This window comes from Corvus cornix, chromosome 8 (genome assembly GCF_000738735.6).
Source record: "Corvus cornix cornix isolate S_Up_H32 chromosome 8, ASM73873v5, whole genome shotgun sequence".
Lineage (NCBI taxonomy): Eukaryota > Metazoa > Chordata > Aves > Passeriformes > Corvidae > Corvus > Corvus cornix.
Window position 1 is genome coordinate 8,098,840 of NC_046338.1, and position 14,257 is coordinate 8,113,096.

The 14,257-nt window shown below is 43.4% G+C and overlaps 1 protein-coding gene across 1 annotated transcript in view; it reads left to right on the top strand.

Moving 5' to 3' along the window:
* TRABD2B (TraB domain containing 2B) overlaps positions 1-14,257 on the top strand; it is a 266,523-nt gene that overhangs the window by 238,960 nt on the left and 13,306 nt on the right. The window contains exon 6 of the mRNA XM_039556122.1: positions 5,168-5,428. Coding sequence (XP_039412056.1) covers positions 5,168-5,428 — 261 coding nt within the window. The remainder of the gene's footprint in view (positions 1-5,167; positions 5,429-14,257) is intronic.

Here is a 14,257-nt window from a genome sequence, read left to right on the forward strand (position 1 = left end):
TCGATGAAACAAAATCTCCCCTTGCCTGACAGTTCTGAGAACTGAAGCAAGAAAACCTCAGCAATGTTGCTGTGCTTGGAAGCCCGTGCAAAGCAGGGCAGTCTCCTGAGCAAAACTTTTCCATCGCTCGTGCTGCAAAGTCAGGATGCACATAACAAATTGGCAGGCTGGGATTTCAGAAGATTCTGTGCATATCTGAGGGAACAGAGATGTTACCACAAGATTGCTGAAAAAAAATAGATTGATGATTTAGTGTCTGGAAGATGTGTATCATCAGCAAAGGCATAAAGCAAGGGCAAGTCCCTCCCTGGACCTGTGGAAGCCCAGGGGAGGCTTGATGGGACTCATCCAAATGTTGCTGGTGTTACTCTGGCAGGTCAGGGCCAGAGACATTACTGGGCTCTGCCCTGCCTGACTGTGCAGTTTTAAGCCTGGGAATTATGAAAATAATGTACTGCAGGGCATCATGGTGTTAATGTAATTTTTCTGACCAGATCTACTCAATAGCCCTAACAAATCCCAGCGATGAGTCAATTTTCAATGGTCAGTGCCAGCACAGAGTGACACTGCAGACCACAAGGCAGAGAGAGAAATGCTGAGACAGCCTAATGGAGCATCCAGCTCAGTCCAAATAACTTACATGTTTTGTTTTGTTCTTTTAATTCTTGAAAAGAATTAGAAAAGGATGGCAGATTTCACCAGAAGTGAAAGAAAACCACAGAGGTCTTTGTTTGTGGATTAAGTGTTTTCAAGAACTAGCGGGAATAAATGTTTTCCTGTTTTCACTCTTTTCTGTACCTTAGGACCAAGACACGTAGGATATTTGCTGAGACTCCAAAGTTTTCTTATTTGGACTTCGTTGTTTCAGAGAACTTGTTTTGCAGAACTGCACATCCCAGGGAAGGAAATTAAGGTCACAGATGAGAAAAACCCACCTAAGGGCCTGAAATAATTTTCGTTTCTCCAAGACCACCCTGTGTGGGAATAATACATTTAAAAATGGGTGGAACCTCTAAGCCTGGAATTGTATCAAGTTATTCATGAAAATCTCTGAGATCTTTGTGTGGACCAAGATATTTGGGTGGTACTTTCGCACTCTTTATTCAGAAAAGGCACGGTGGCCTCACAAACTGAAAATTAGCCCTGCATTTTCTCTGCCTTTAAAAATAACTGTGTATCTTGAAAAGCTTTATCAGCAGTAGGGAAGGAATGGGAAAAAAAGGCCATTATATACCCAGGGTTTCATACAGTGAAGCTGTACTTCCATAGAGCACAGAGACCGAGAGTGAGGAAACGCTCCTTGAAACAAGGAGGTGGATTTGACAATAAAGCTTCACGTAATGCAGAGAAAGATGGTTCAGGAATCAAACTGCAGATGGCAGGATCTTGCTTTGGGAACCCTAACCCTCACCCAAAACATTAACCTAACCCTAAACCTAAGCATAATCCTAACCCTAACACCAAACCCTAACCCTAAACCCAACCTTAACCCTAACTCTAACCCAAAGCCTAAGCCTAGGCCTAACGCTAAGCCTAATCCAAACCCTAATCCTAAAACCAACCCTAACTCCCAGCTGGCAGTGACTGTAGGAAAGGGGCACCCCTCAATGGGACCTTTCTGGGTCAGCTTTAGCCAGAAACATGAGGGGCACACAGGCTGGCTCTGGGCTTTGGGCCTGGAATCTGCCAGAGCTGAGCCTTGCAGGGAGCTGGGGGTGGCATGGCCGGCCCTGGCTGATTCCCAGAGAGGGCTGGCTTGGCACAGGGGCTCAGTCTGACCCGGCACAGGGAGCTGCAGCGTGTGGGGAGCGGATCCCTGCCAGCCTCCCGCCCCAGGGTGTCCCCCAGGGGACTGTCACCCTGCGGTGACTGTCACCTGCACACCTAAGGACTCGTGGCGGGTGTCACCCCTGTGGCTGTGGCAGGGACAGGGTCAGGCGTGGCCACAGAAGTGGCCATGGCACTGTGTGTGTGCTGTCCCTGCTGCTTCTCCCCCAGGCCCCAGCTCCTGCAGCCAAGAGCCACTGTGACACTGCGAGGGCTCATGGAAGCCAGGGGCCACTGTGACACATGGGGCCACTCAGAACCCACGGTGTGCTGTGACCCCGTGGTACCCAGGAGACCATGGAGAAATGGTCATCTCCCAGGAAATCTGTCTTACATTAAATTAACATCTTTAAATATTCTTATGATCTGTTTGGATGAAATATCCATATTCTGTTTTGATTTTCCTTCTGGTAGAATGTCTGTAGGTTGATGGTCATATTTGAAAGGAACCAGGCTGATAATGAATTAATTGTATTTTTGTAATATTTATTGTTTACTTTATTGGATTCATTATTTTTTTTATAATATAGTATAATTATTATAACTGATTTAATAAATAAGTTTAAAACTAACTTTATTGTTTTTAAGAGGAGCAAACATGCATTAGCATACAGCCTTCAACAGTCCCTCTTAGGTCTTGGTGCAATTATTAGCAGTTACTAATAATTTTAAAAATATTAATGCAGGAATAATGGAAGAAATATCAAACAAATGCAATATGCAGTTGCCACAGTGGAGCTATTCCCCCTGACTCGACTCTAACATAGTGGTGGTTAGTTTATAACCCTCTTTATGTTACAGCATTTTAACGTTTCTCCGGTGTTTATTTATTCTCTTCCCAAAGAATGTTCTGAAATATCAAGTTTACAACCTGTGGCTCATGTGATGGTAGTGGAAACAATTAAGCCAGAAACTTTCAAAGCCACCACTGGGATTTTGATGCCCAAAGTCATTAATTTTAATAAGAAGGGCGCTGCCAGTCGTCTTAAGTGGTTTGTAAAATCTCAAGCCATAAAAACACTTCTCTACTGGTTCCAGTTTACGGGGAGCTCAGAGCAAGGTAAACACGTGTAAGAAAATAGTAGGTGTTAAAAGGTGGAAAGTACATGTTCAGATATCCCTAAGACCTCTCAGGGAATCAAAGGGCAGCCCCAGCCTTGAGCTGGCGCATGGGGCGCTGCTCCTGCCTGCAGCATCTCAGGAATTACACTGATCACAACATGAGGCACAGAGACGGAAGGCAATGGAAACACATCTCGGCTACAGCTCAGTTCCAGTGGCTTCCTGCCACCCGTTGGTGGCTGCTGCCATCTCAGGACCCGCATGGTGTCTGTAGGTGCTTGGTCCAGGTCCTTCTACCTGCTTAAACTCTCCTATCCAAGTTCACACTGTGTTGTCCTCCAAGCTGCTAAATGGCTGCCTTTGGATGTAGATACTTCGCTGATTCACCTCCATGGTTGGATAAAAATTAAAAACTCTCCACTGTGGCCTGAGAGACCTCCCCAGTGCAAACCTGTGAGTGCCTCTCCATTTACATGAGTCTGGAGATGGCTTTGCTTCAGCCTATGCCACAGCTGAGGAATTCTTAAAGGCTTTGGAGAGCACCAAGAACTCTCAAATGGAAATTGCTGCCCTGGGGAAAATGCACTCTCAAGATGAAACATTGAAAGAAAGTCTTTTGAAAGAAAAAATTCAGAACCGGCAGATCTATGTGAGATTTAAATAGAGCATGGAGCGAGTATGAATGAGTTTGGAAAGGACTCACTGAGAGTCTGAATGCTTGGGAAAAGAAAGGAAAAATGGGTTTTTCTTGTGTGTTTTGTTAATAAAACCAACCATGAAGAATTTTAGAATTAGTTTTGAAAAACCTTCTTTTTCTCTATCTGTTGTATGATCTCTGAAAGAACTTCATGAAACATTGGCTACACGTGACAGAGTTACTGTAGTATTTGCCAGTGAGTCTCATAGTAGCAATAATTAATTATCAGTAGGTATTGGAAGGGCTTTTGGATGAAACACAATGCAGTGGAAACAGAGGTGACCATCGTGGCTGGTATTGTAACAGACTTCAAGAAAGTCAAAAAGAAAAAAAGCTTCCATTAGTAGTAGATGTGACTTTTTTGGAAAAGAACAAAATGTTCCATAAATGAAACATGTGGTTTCACTTGCGGCACATTTTGTACATTGTCACCAATGAAGTTTAGGATTTTTTATTACTTTTTCATTAAAATGTCTTACTGGTTTCACTCAGGAGGCAAAATTTTTCACGTGGCTTTAATTGTTTCTGTCATAAAAGTCATAGCATCCATGTAATAGAAATAGTTTTGCAGACCACAGCTTCATATTGCCTATTAATTCTCTCCCATTTTCTGTATCTACAATTCATTGGCCCATCCCAGGGACAGAAAAGTTCTTGCAATTAAGGCTGAATATGAACTTCTACTGAAGTTAGGGGAGGAAAATAATTTTATGTTAGTCCTGGTTTATTAGATTTTTGTCTCAGCTATCTTAGCTCACAATAAGTTCACATGGCTGCATACCAAAGGAGAGAGTTTATATTGACTTTTCTTCTAAAATCAGTGAAACTCTAGAAGAGGAGAATGAAAGGTCTTTTTCTGCATCATTCCAGTCATGTCCAAGAGGTGGTAATATTTCAGACAGCAGTGAAGAGCTCTGGCAGAATTGTTTCAAGGAGGCTTTGCGCAGGTCATTTACCCCTTTTTTCTTCATTACCTGATGGAGTTCAGGTCTCACATATCCCATCCCAGCAGCCTAGCTTCCGTGTTTCCACGCTTCTGTCTGTCATCAGTCTGGGCTTCCTTTGTCACTAGTCCTGACTGGATGAGGAGGCATAATTCTTGTTGCAGTTAAAACTACTTGTTTTCTATAGATGATATCCAAAGTTGGGTGGGGGGGGGAGGGGGGGGAAGAAGGAAGAGATAATGAGATATCTCGTGTTATCTCATTAATCTAAGATCATCTCTTCAGGTATCTGTTTTCTTCAAAGAGAGTCATTTACCAGTTTTGTCATTTGACCTTCAGCCCAGCAGGGGAGGCAACATTGACCCCTACCACAGACTCTAAGGCCTCTAGAAGTCATTAAAATGCCAGAAAACAGCAATAGTGTATCCGTTGCCATCTCCCCGGTGTTCAGTTAGGTGTTTACTTGAAAGCTTCCTAGGAAATGCCACTGCTGTCTTTACTTGCTGCCCCAGAGCAGAAGCCTTGTGCACCTCAGCAGTCAGGGGCAGCCGCCAAGCAGTGCAGTCCTCTGCTTTTGCCTTTGTTTTGGCACCATTCCCCCCTTACTCATCAAATATTTAAACGTTGTGTTTTGCAGTTCAAGGACGACAAAGACAAGCCCAGCCTTGGAGGGACCCTCAGTGACAGCCCTGCCCTCTGTCCAGCAGATCCCATTGGCATCTCCTTCCCTGAAGCCGCAGCAGATGGATGAAGAAGACAGCCTGTCTCCTCACCTCTTGTTGCCTGACAGCATCAGCCAGCTGGAGGAGTTTGGCAGGCAGAAGAAATGGCACAAGAAGCAGCACAAACACCATCGCCAGAGGCAGTTCAACGACCTCTGGGTTCGGATAGAAGACAGGTGAGTCATGACTGGTGTGGCCCGGTCCTCTTCCTGCTGGCTCCGAACTAGATGCTCTTTGCAGATCCCAGCTCTTGTTGATTAGACCATAAGGAGGGTTGGACAAAGGCTAACTGAGAGTGGGGTGTTATTTTTGTAACCTAATGAAGAGCTAGGAGGAAAGCTCATAGGCATGTTTGATCTAAAAGTAAAGAGGAAAAAATAAGCTGATGCTTAAAATATTTAAAATACACAGAAACAAAGACTTGTCACAGTAAAAAAACAGGAAAGGAACAAAAATAGAAAATACTCTGTTCTTTTTCTTCCAATAATTATTTTCCAATCTATACCATCAGTTTTCAGCCCAAAGGCATGCCCATTTTCCAACCATGCAGAATATTCCTGGGAGTTTTTAAGATTCTGACAAATCTGACTTCCAACCTTCCTTAACTGTGTTCTGGGGCTGAAATGTTTTAACATCTCAGACTGCACTGAAAACAGCAAACTGAAGGAAAATTAAGTACTTAACTAAATCATCTATGTAAAGAGAATGGAGGTAAGCACTTTTCCATGGGTGTTCCAATCTTGGTCTGAGGTTAAGAGCTCCCATTTAGTGTTTGAATAAGAGCCTTCATGTTTGACCAGGGCTTCTCAATGCGTGCTTTTAGGATTCCTGGGCAATTTATTCTCCCAGCTCTAAAGCTCTTAGTGCCTTTATCCAGGCCAAGTCATGGGCAGATGAACAGCCACAATGTTTATAGATCTTCTAACAAGTAAAAGGAATTAAGTAATATGTTGGGAACTGGCTGCTCACCTACACGTATAATGATTGTCTTTGAGCATTACGTATTCCCATTTTCATAGCAGCTAAATTCTTTGCAAGTCTCTCAGAGGTTTCTCCCTTTGCTAAGAAAAAAAGCTTCACATATTTGTGTTTGCAGATTTTTATTATTATTGCTGTTATTTTTATTCATTCTTTTTAATGGAGCAGTTACCTCATTTTTTGTAGTTTATTGTTTTCTCAGGGTGAATGATGTAAGGAGCACTATTAAGGTGTTGCATATTAATCTTAATGTAATGTAAACCACCTATTTCTGAGGTCAGCGCCAGCCTTGTAAGAAGGGTTCATGTGTTTTCTTTTCAAAATGTGTTCAGTGGTTGGATCCTCTCCACAGAGGATGTTTAAGCATGAGCTAAGTGGCATTTGGTCCAGTATAGCTGATTGCCTCAGATACAAGGGACTTTTCAGTCCTTCTGCCTGGGGCTGCTGATTTGTAGTGTCCCATGATGTCCCAGCATTTCACAAGGGTCCTTGGGCCAGTTCCTCATGTGTTGTACAAGTGAGATGCTTAAGTACATTTGGTGGGAACCTGGCAGTTGGGCACAGTCCTTCTACCCCTATCCTATCTATCCAGATATCAGAAAGGGTATTGGATATTGGCAATGGAAATGTTCAGTTAGGAGCTTAAAGTGGTTCTTATGGATTTTTGTGCCTTTTGCTGGTTTCATTAAATGTTCCTAGGAAAGGTATTTAAAAGGTACTTCCAAAGGTTAGAGTTAAATTATTTGCTCTGTGCTCCTGTGAGATTTCATCTGAATCAAAGCCTTTTATCCCTTTATTTCAATTTCTTAAGGATGGAGATTGGGATGAGGAAACACAAGTTTCCGCTCCCACCACGCTGGTGATGAACCAGACGCTGTGTGTTGCCTGCCTTGCTGAAAGATCCCAGGGAGATATTAGTGGGAGATCACAGGCCTAGAAATGAGGAAAGGCTGGAAGAAGGGAAGCCTGCCTTAGTGCTTTCAGATGGTTTTAGTGCTTCTACAGTTCTGGAGTAACTTCTGGTGCTTTCCTGGAAACAAAGCAAAACAAAAAATACAAAACACAAAAAAATACAAGTTCACTAAATCAGAGACTCGCAACCAGCTCTGGTTTCCCTATAAATTGGATGAGGTCTCAACTTTCATAAAGCAGCTGCTGCATATTGTGCTTTTGGCAGTTGGGTTTCATCAGCATTAATTGCAAGCTGGACCTTGCACAAAGCAATAAACAGTGAGTTCTCTCTAACTGGTTCCCTTCTGATTGGCAAGAAAAGAGCAGAAATGTGTGTCTGTGACCAGACTTTGTATCGTGATCATTTTTGGGAGGAAACAAGCAGGGTGGCTGATCATACGGGCAGTGGAGTGTTACCTGTGCAGGAGAGGAAACGTGGAATTCTTTGCACTGCCTCAATAATGTTTCAACAGAGACTTTGCACTCATTTTTGAAGGGTAATTGTTGTACTAGGAAGTTCTCGCTCTGGCCTGTCCCAAAAATTCATTGTGCATTTGCATGCTCTTCAGCTGGAGTTCCCCATGTTCTACATGGACTGAGGTCTCTGCATTTAGTATTAACTTCAGCTATGGCTCCATATTTCCAAACGGTTCTTCTTCCAGTTCCCTAACTCACCAGTTGTCACCTGAAACTTGAATTGTTCACCTTTGGGACAAGTAGAGGGATTTAGGTCTTTGTTATGGCTTTTGGGGGAAAGCTGCATAAAGCTCATTGTTTCCATGCGAGGTCTCCAGAATTCAGCTGTTGGAGCTGCCTTTCAACCTGAGAAGTCAAAGAGAAATATGCAGGTGGAGGACAAATCCCGGCGAATTTAAACCAGGTTATTGATTCCTGTATGAACCTCATTGAACTGTGAAATGACTGTGGTTCATACAGCTCTTTTCCAAAGCTTTATTGACCATGGATTAGAGGACTTTATGAGCCATGAATTGCAGGGCTTTTATGGACTACGTATTTCTAGGCGATCTCATACACTTCCATGGAAATCTTAGGGTGTTTTCTTAAGCTACCAACACAGAAACAAAGGAAATGAACACAGGAGAACAATCTTAAAGGAACATCAAAGGTCTGACTCCAACCTATAAAAGCCAGGAAATCCATAATTAATGGTTCCACTAAGACTTCAGCTCTCACAGTCATTCGGGTCTGATCCAAGGTTATGGCTACAATCTGAAATGGCCTTGTGAAAAATGAGTCATCATTTAATGCCACACATCATTATTAGCATTTACTTTCAGTTATACCTTGGAGATTGTCCTTTTCTTTTTGTTCTGTCTTAACAGCTGAGGCATTTGAGTTGGCACCCCTGGGTTGTTTAGATTTGTGTGTTGGAGGGTTAGTACTGCTGTGGAGGATGAGAAAGCTTCTGCTCTCCTCCCTGTCTTTGACAGAGCTAAGATTTGCTGATCTCCTGGGTAATCGGCTGCACTGAAGGCTATTAAAAAATAAAAAATGCTGGTGAAATGTGTGGTTTCCTCTCCCTTCTGCCTCCTTCCCCCAAAATCTAAACAAACTGAAAAAGTCCTGCCTGACTGCAGTTTCTGTTTGAAATGGCTTGTCAAGAATCAAAAGTAAATGGAAATTTCAAGTAGCAAGATTTTTTTCCTTCAGCTACTTGATTTTGCAGAAATGTGCAGATCTGAAGTCTGTCCTTGGGAGAAATTTGAACTTAGGCAACACTCAAACCCTGGCTATCTCCCATAGCCAAAATCCAGCTGGGGCAGCAGGGAGGGGAGGCAAAACCCTCGGGCTGCAAGGCTGCAGTTTGGCATACAGAGTGTCATTGTTCCTGTTGACACTGTGTTAGCTAGGCTTCCCCATGTAATATAAATAATTAATTACAGATCATTCACTGGCTTTTCATGACGAGATGCTCAGTTAATTGAAAGAATAGAGAAATGCCTGTGAGGTCTCTAGAGTGGTCAGTGAAGGGCAGGTCAGGATTACACCTTTGTTGTAGCAGGCAAATGGTTCAAGGCTGCCAACAAAACCAGCCCAGGAGAAGTAAGAACCTCTCCCAGCTGCTGGGGGGAGTTATCCTGGGACCTAAGGCAAGGAGGGAGGAAAGCTCCTGGGAAAAAGGAGGGAGGGGTGTTATTAACTGGGAGGGTGTTGCAGGAGGGGTGAGGTTTGGAAGGAGCAGTGGCAGCTAGGGGATGTGAAAGAGATATGTACAGTGGTGGGAAGAAAAAAGTAGAAAGGATGTAATGGGCAAGCTAATTCCTGCTGCCGAGGAAGAGATCCGGGTGAAGATGGTGTTTGGAAAGAGGCTAAGGGCACACACGCTTCCACAGGAAAGAAATTAAGGGAAAATAATTGTTCTCAGAAGAGAAAAAAAGAGATTCTTGTCCCAGATGTAAGCTCAGCCCTGCAAAAGCTGCCATTAGCAGGAAATGAAATGAATTCTCCCTGTAAGTAGAAATGGCAGCTCTCTGATAGCCCAGTGCAGACTATTCAACCCCAGATGAATGCAATAACATCACAAATATCAATTTATTTTGGAAGAAGCAGTTGTTTTAGGGGAGGAAAATGTATACCAGTGATGGATGAAGGCAGACAATATGTAATAAACTACACTGAGTTTGCCTGTACAGAGTGAACCTTATCAGTTTGGATGGAATTTAAGCACTTAGCCTGTTATCCTTTCTTTCAAGACAATGCAGTGATGGAAAACAGAACTCTGTCAACTCAGACAAACTTTTAATTCCACTTAACTGCATCTGAAAGGTAAATTTCAGTAAATTAATCCAAATTGCTTCCTTTTCACAACACATGGTGCTGAAATACAGTACTTAACTTCATTAAAGAAAAGACTGCTTTTATTTAGAGGAGACCTAGACACCTTTGAAGTCTAACAGGTAAATTGTGGTCAGATGATTTCCCTCCATATGGTAGCTTTGAGCTTGAAATTTCCATCACTGGGGCCTTGTTTGTTTAAATTACCCTGTCTGCCTCCCTGCTCAGGACACTGCTCAGGGAATGCCTCCTGATGCTCATGGGGAGGTGGATCACTGCCTCCCCCAGCCTGTGCAGCCAAGGGAGCAGAGTCACCTTTGCTCTTATTTGCCCTGTGTTCAACCAGGGATGAGGGCACAGCTTCAGGACCTCTCTGTGTTGTAGTGAACCTGTGGGATTGCTCCAGCAGCAGGAGCGTAGGGGTGTTGGGAGTCCCACCTTCCCTCCCTTGTCACACCTCAGTGCTGACTGAGGCTTCACTGGGTTGTGTGGCCCCTTGGCTTCCCTCCAGCACTTCTGTCTGCCATTTCCTTCACTGTTCTCCCGGCAGGATTTCCTTCTCAGGAATCTTTCCTGATCACAGTCCCTATCAGTGAGTGCCCCCAGGCTCCAAGGCATGGCATATGAATATTTACAGTCATCAGAAAAACCTCAAGGTATGTCAGCTTGGGTGCAAGACCTTTCTGTGACTCGGAGTGTCCCAAAACACCTCCTGGACAAATGCTCCCTCCTGGTTCCTTGGTGGAAGGAGAACCTTCATATCTTCAACTGGCCTACATTCTGCTCTTAGTTTGCACAATTTTTTTGAACCCTGGTGGATATACAGTGTCCAGAAGAAGACATTTTGGGCAGTTTAGCAGTGCATCAGTTGGTCCTTCTTTCTCTCAGCACTGCCTGCCTCTCTCAGACATACAAGCTTGTATCTGTGAAGATGTCCTCAGCTACTCCTGAGCAGAGAGCCAAGTAAGTGTAGGAAATACTGCATGTTCCCCTCCTCAGTTATTTCCTGTTTCCATTTGGTCCTACTTTAAGGTGAGCAGATGGCTCAATGCTTCCTTTAAACAAGCACTGGCACTGGCAGTTCTGTCCTCATGCCCTTTGCATAGCCCCAGCTACACGAGCCCTCCAGTGAAAGTAAAATAGGAGCACGGTGTAACTCAGCGCAGTAAAAACAAGAGGTGAATCTCCTGACAGGAACATATGATACGGTGATGACATATCCTCCCTCCCTAGATGGTTTTTATTGAGGCTTCTTGGATTATCAAGTTGGTCAGAGTGCACAGAATATATTAATTAAAGCTGTGGAACCTGGGCTCAGCACACAGCTCTCTAATGCATCTCAGTAATGACGGGAAGTCCTGACATTCATGTCCAAACCTGTAGCATCTCCGTGCTAATAGACCTTCCCTGTCAGCTGGCCGTGACTGATAACTTCTTTCCCCTTGTAAAGTCAAAGAGTCAATTTGTTATCCTCCAGATGGGGCTGAAAAGATGTGCAGCCTCACTTTTACCTGCTAAACACGAGAAGACCACGTGTTTTACTTTGTTCTGTTGTTCTTAATAATGCACTGCCCCTGCGGGATGAAACAAACACAGATAAACTTAGAGAAAAACAAGCAAAAGCCTTGAATATTTACTTTCACTGTTGCTTAAGTGTCTCAGCACCAGTATGACCAATTCATATAAAGCAGTATGCAAACGCTATTTTAATGAAAGCTATAAATAGCTGAAAGTAAAATCATTAAAGAACACAGAAGTCTTTTGGAAACGTAATTTGTGTATAGATTTCAGTTTTGCTTCATTAAACTAAATTCTCTGTTGGTAATGCGTTAGGTATTTTATTTTAGTGAAATTTAAATCCATCAGGAATATTAAATCCATATTTCTGAAGGCAAACGAGTAACAAAATTGGAGCACACAAGTTAGGATTTTTGAACAATGAGGTATTTTTCAGCACTGGATATCCAAGAGCACTTTCTGCTCTTTCCTCCTCAGTGCTGATTACGATTGAAAATACAATGCAAGATGTTTTATGGAGCCTATGAAGAGCTTTCTTTTCCCTTCTTGTTTTCTACTTCTCATTTGAGATGTGTGGAGTAAAGATAGTCTATAATACCTTCTTATATCCGTCCCAGCTTGATGTATTTCTGGCTGGGGCTGGACACAGCCCTACCACTGCTAGCTTTGTGAAGCTGCCTAAGATCTGTCTGATGCAGCACAAACAAAATGTTTGCTTAGGGTTCAGTTTCAAGAAGCAGCAGCAGCTGAGTTTTGATGATCTCTTCCTCTGTGATCCCCACTTGTTGCGCTGTTTCTCAGCCAGTGCAGCCTCATTTCCTCATCCACTGCCAGGACTCCTACAGCTTATTAACTTTTCAGTTCCATCTTTATTTCCTGCTTAAATATTCTCTTCCTCCAGTGTTCTTGCTACCTGCCTTTTTTAACTCTGGACGCACATGCTTGTATGGGCCCTGGAGAAAGGAAGGGACCCCTCCTGCACCTCCATCTGCTGCACTCACCTCCACCTCTCTGAGCTCACTTTGCAGGTGGCTGTGATCACACAAACACTGCACTTAGCTTTGCAGTCTGTCCATGCCAGCTAAAGTGGGGTATTTGGAGCCTGCAGCCTTCAGCAGAACTTCTTTGAGATGGAGACATGTCTCACTTGTATCTCATATATCCTTGTCTCCTGGCATTAATGCAGACTGCAGTAAGTGGGAGGCAGAGCTAGGCATCCTTCCCCTTCATTTTTTAACCAGGAGGTGCATCTTCTTGTTATTTCATCATCCTTGCTTTTCCTGGCTTTTTCACACAGGTGTGTGTGTGTCCAGCTGTGCTGCAGACTGAACAGACAGCGTGGAATCCATGTATTCTTTGCTAAATTCATGGATACCATAAAGCAGTCCAGGCTCTTTCTGCTGATGCTTTTCCTTCTCTTGACAACTTGGCAGCCTTGTGGGCAGCCTCTGTGGTGGTGGCCAGTGCCAAGAGTGTTGGGGTGAACTGTGGTCTAGACACCTACAATAAGAAGTCATTAGCAAAACCTTTATGCTCATACACTGGATCAGTTTTGTATTTCTCAGGCGTCAGAAATGCGTTAAGCTGAGGAAAAGGTGCCTGTGGTTATGAACATAGGAGCACGTTTATTTTACCTGTAGCTTGTTTTAATGTTAGTATTGAGCTGCCGTGGTCAAATAGGTTAGACTTTGTTTAAAGTCTTGAGATTCCCAGCCACAACTACTCAGTCATAAAAACAAGGCCTCAGGATTAGATTTATAGCACAAAGTGTCTCCTGTGGAGCAAGGCAGAAAAGGAGGGCGCTTATTTCACTGAAAGAGTTAACACCAAGTGAGTTTGACTGTCTTCTGTGTTAGTGCAAGGCTTTTCCCCAGCTATTTTTAGTCTGTTCCAGCAGTGTATGTCCCACTGTGGTTTGGTATGCAAGAGCTTTGCTGTGAGGTTTGCAAACACTTGTATTTCTGTGTTGTGAGAACAGAGCTTTTGTGTGTTATTGGAGCGTGTTCCTGAAAGGAAGGGCAGGCCACACATGTGATCCATGCACGTTTTTGTTGTTGCTTGTGAATAACCATGTACAGCAGAGGGGCTCTGGAAGAAAGCTTGTTAGCAGATGTCGTCATGGGCCCTTCCAATTTATAAATATGAGCCTTGACATTTGTATTTTCCATGTCCAGGGCTTTCACTAGCCAGATGTTCTGAGCATTGGCTTCTCAGAGTCTGTAACAATGACTCCTCATGGCATATTATCTATTGCACACACACACACAAAAAACCCTAAAATTATCTGGCTCTTATCAAACAGATAAGATGGGAAAATGCACTGAGTACCCTCAGGTAATTCCTCTAAACCTCAACTGCATTTTAACACAGCTCTACAAAACTCTTTATGTTCACTCGGCTGAAAAATAAATTGTCTGGTTTAACAGGCAGAGAAAATTCAATACCCAGTAGCACATTTACCTTGCAGTTTGGGGTGGGTGAGGAGTGTGGTTTGTGTTAACTCACAAGGCTGACTGCAGTTGCAGACACTAAAAAGGGCTGAATGGGCTCATGCCCAGGCTGAGTTGGATTCCTCAAACACAAGAATGGGTAGTAAAGCACCTGTGCTCCCTGTATTGCAGTTCTGGATACAGAGGTTTTTCCTTTGGCAAGGGAAAAAAATGCCAGAATAAACCTGTTCAAACACCACGACCCCAAGCTGGAATTTTTTATTTGAGTGACCTACACATCTAGCAGTATCTAAGCCCCAAAAATTGCAAATC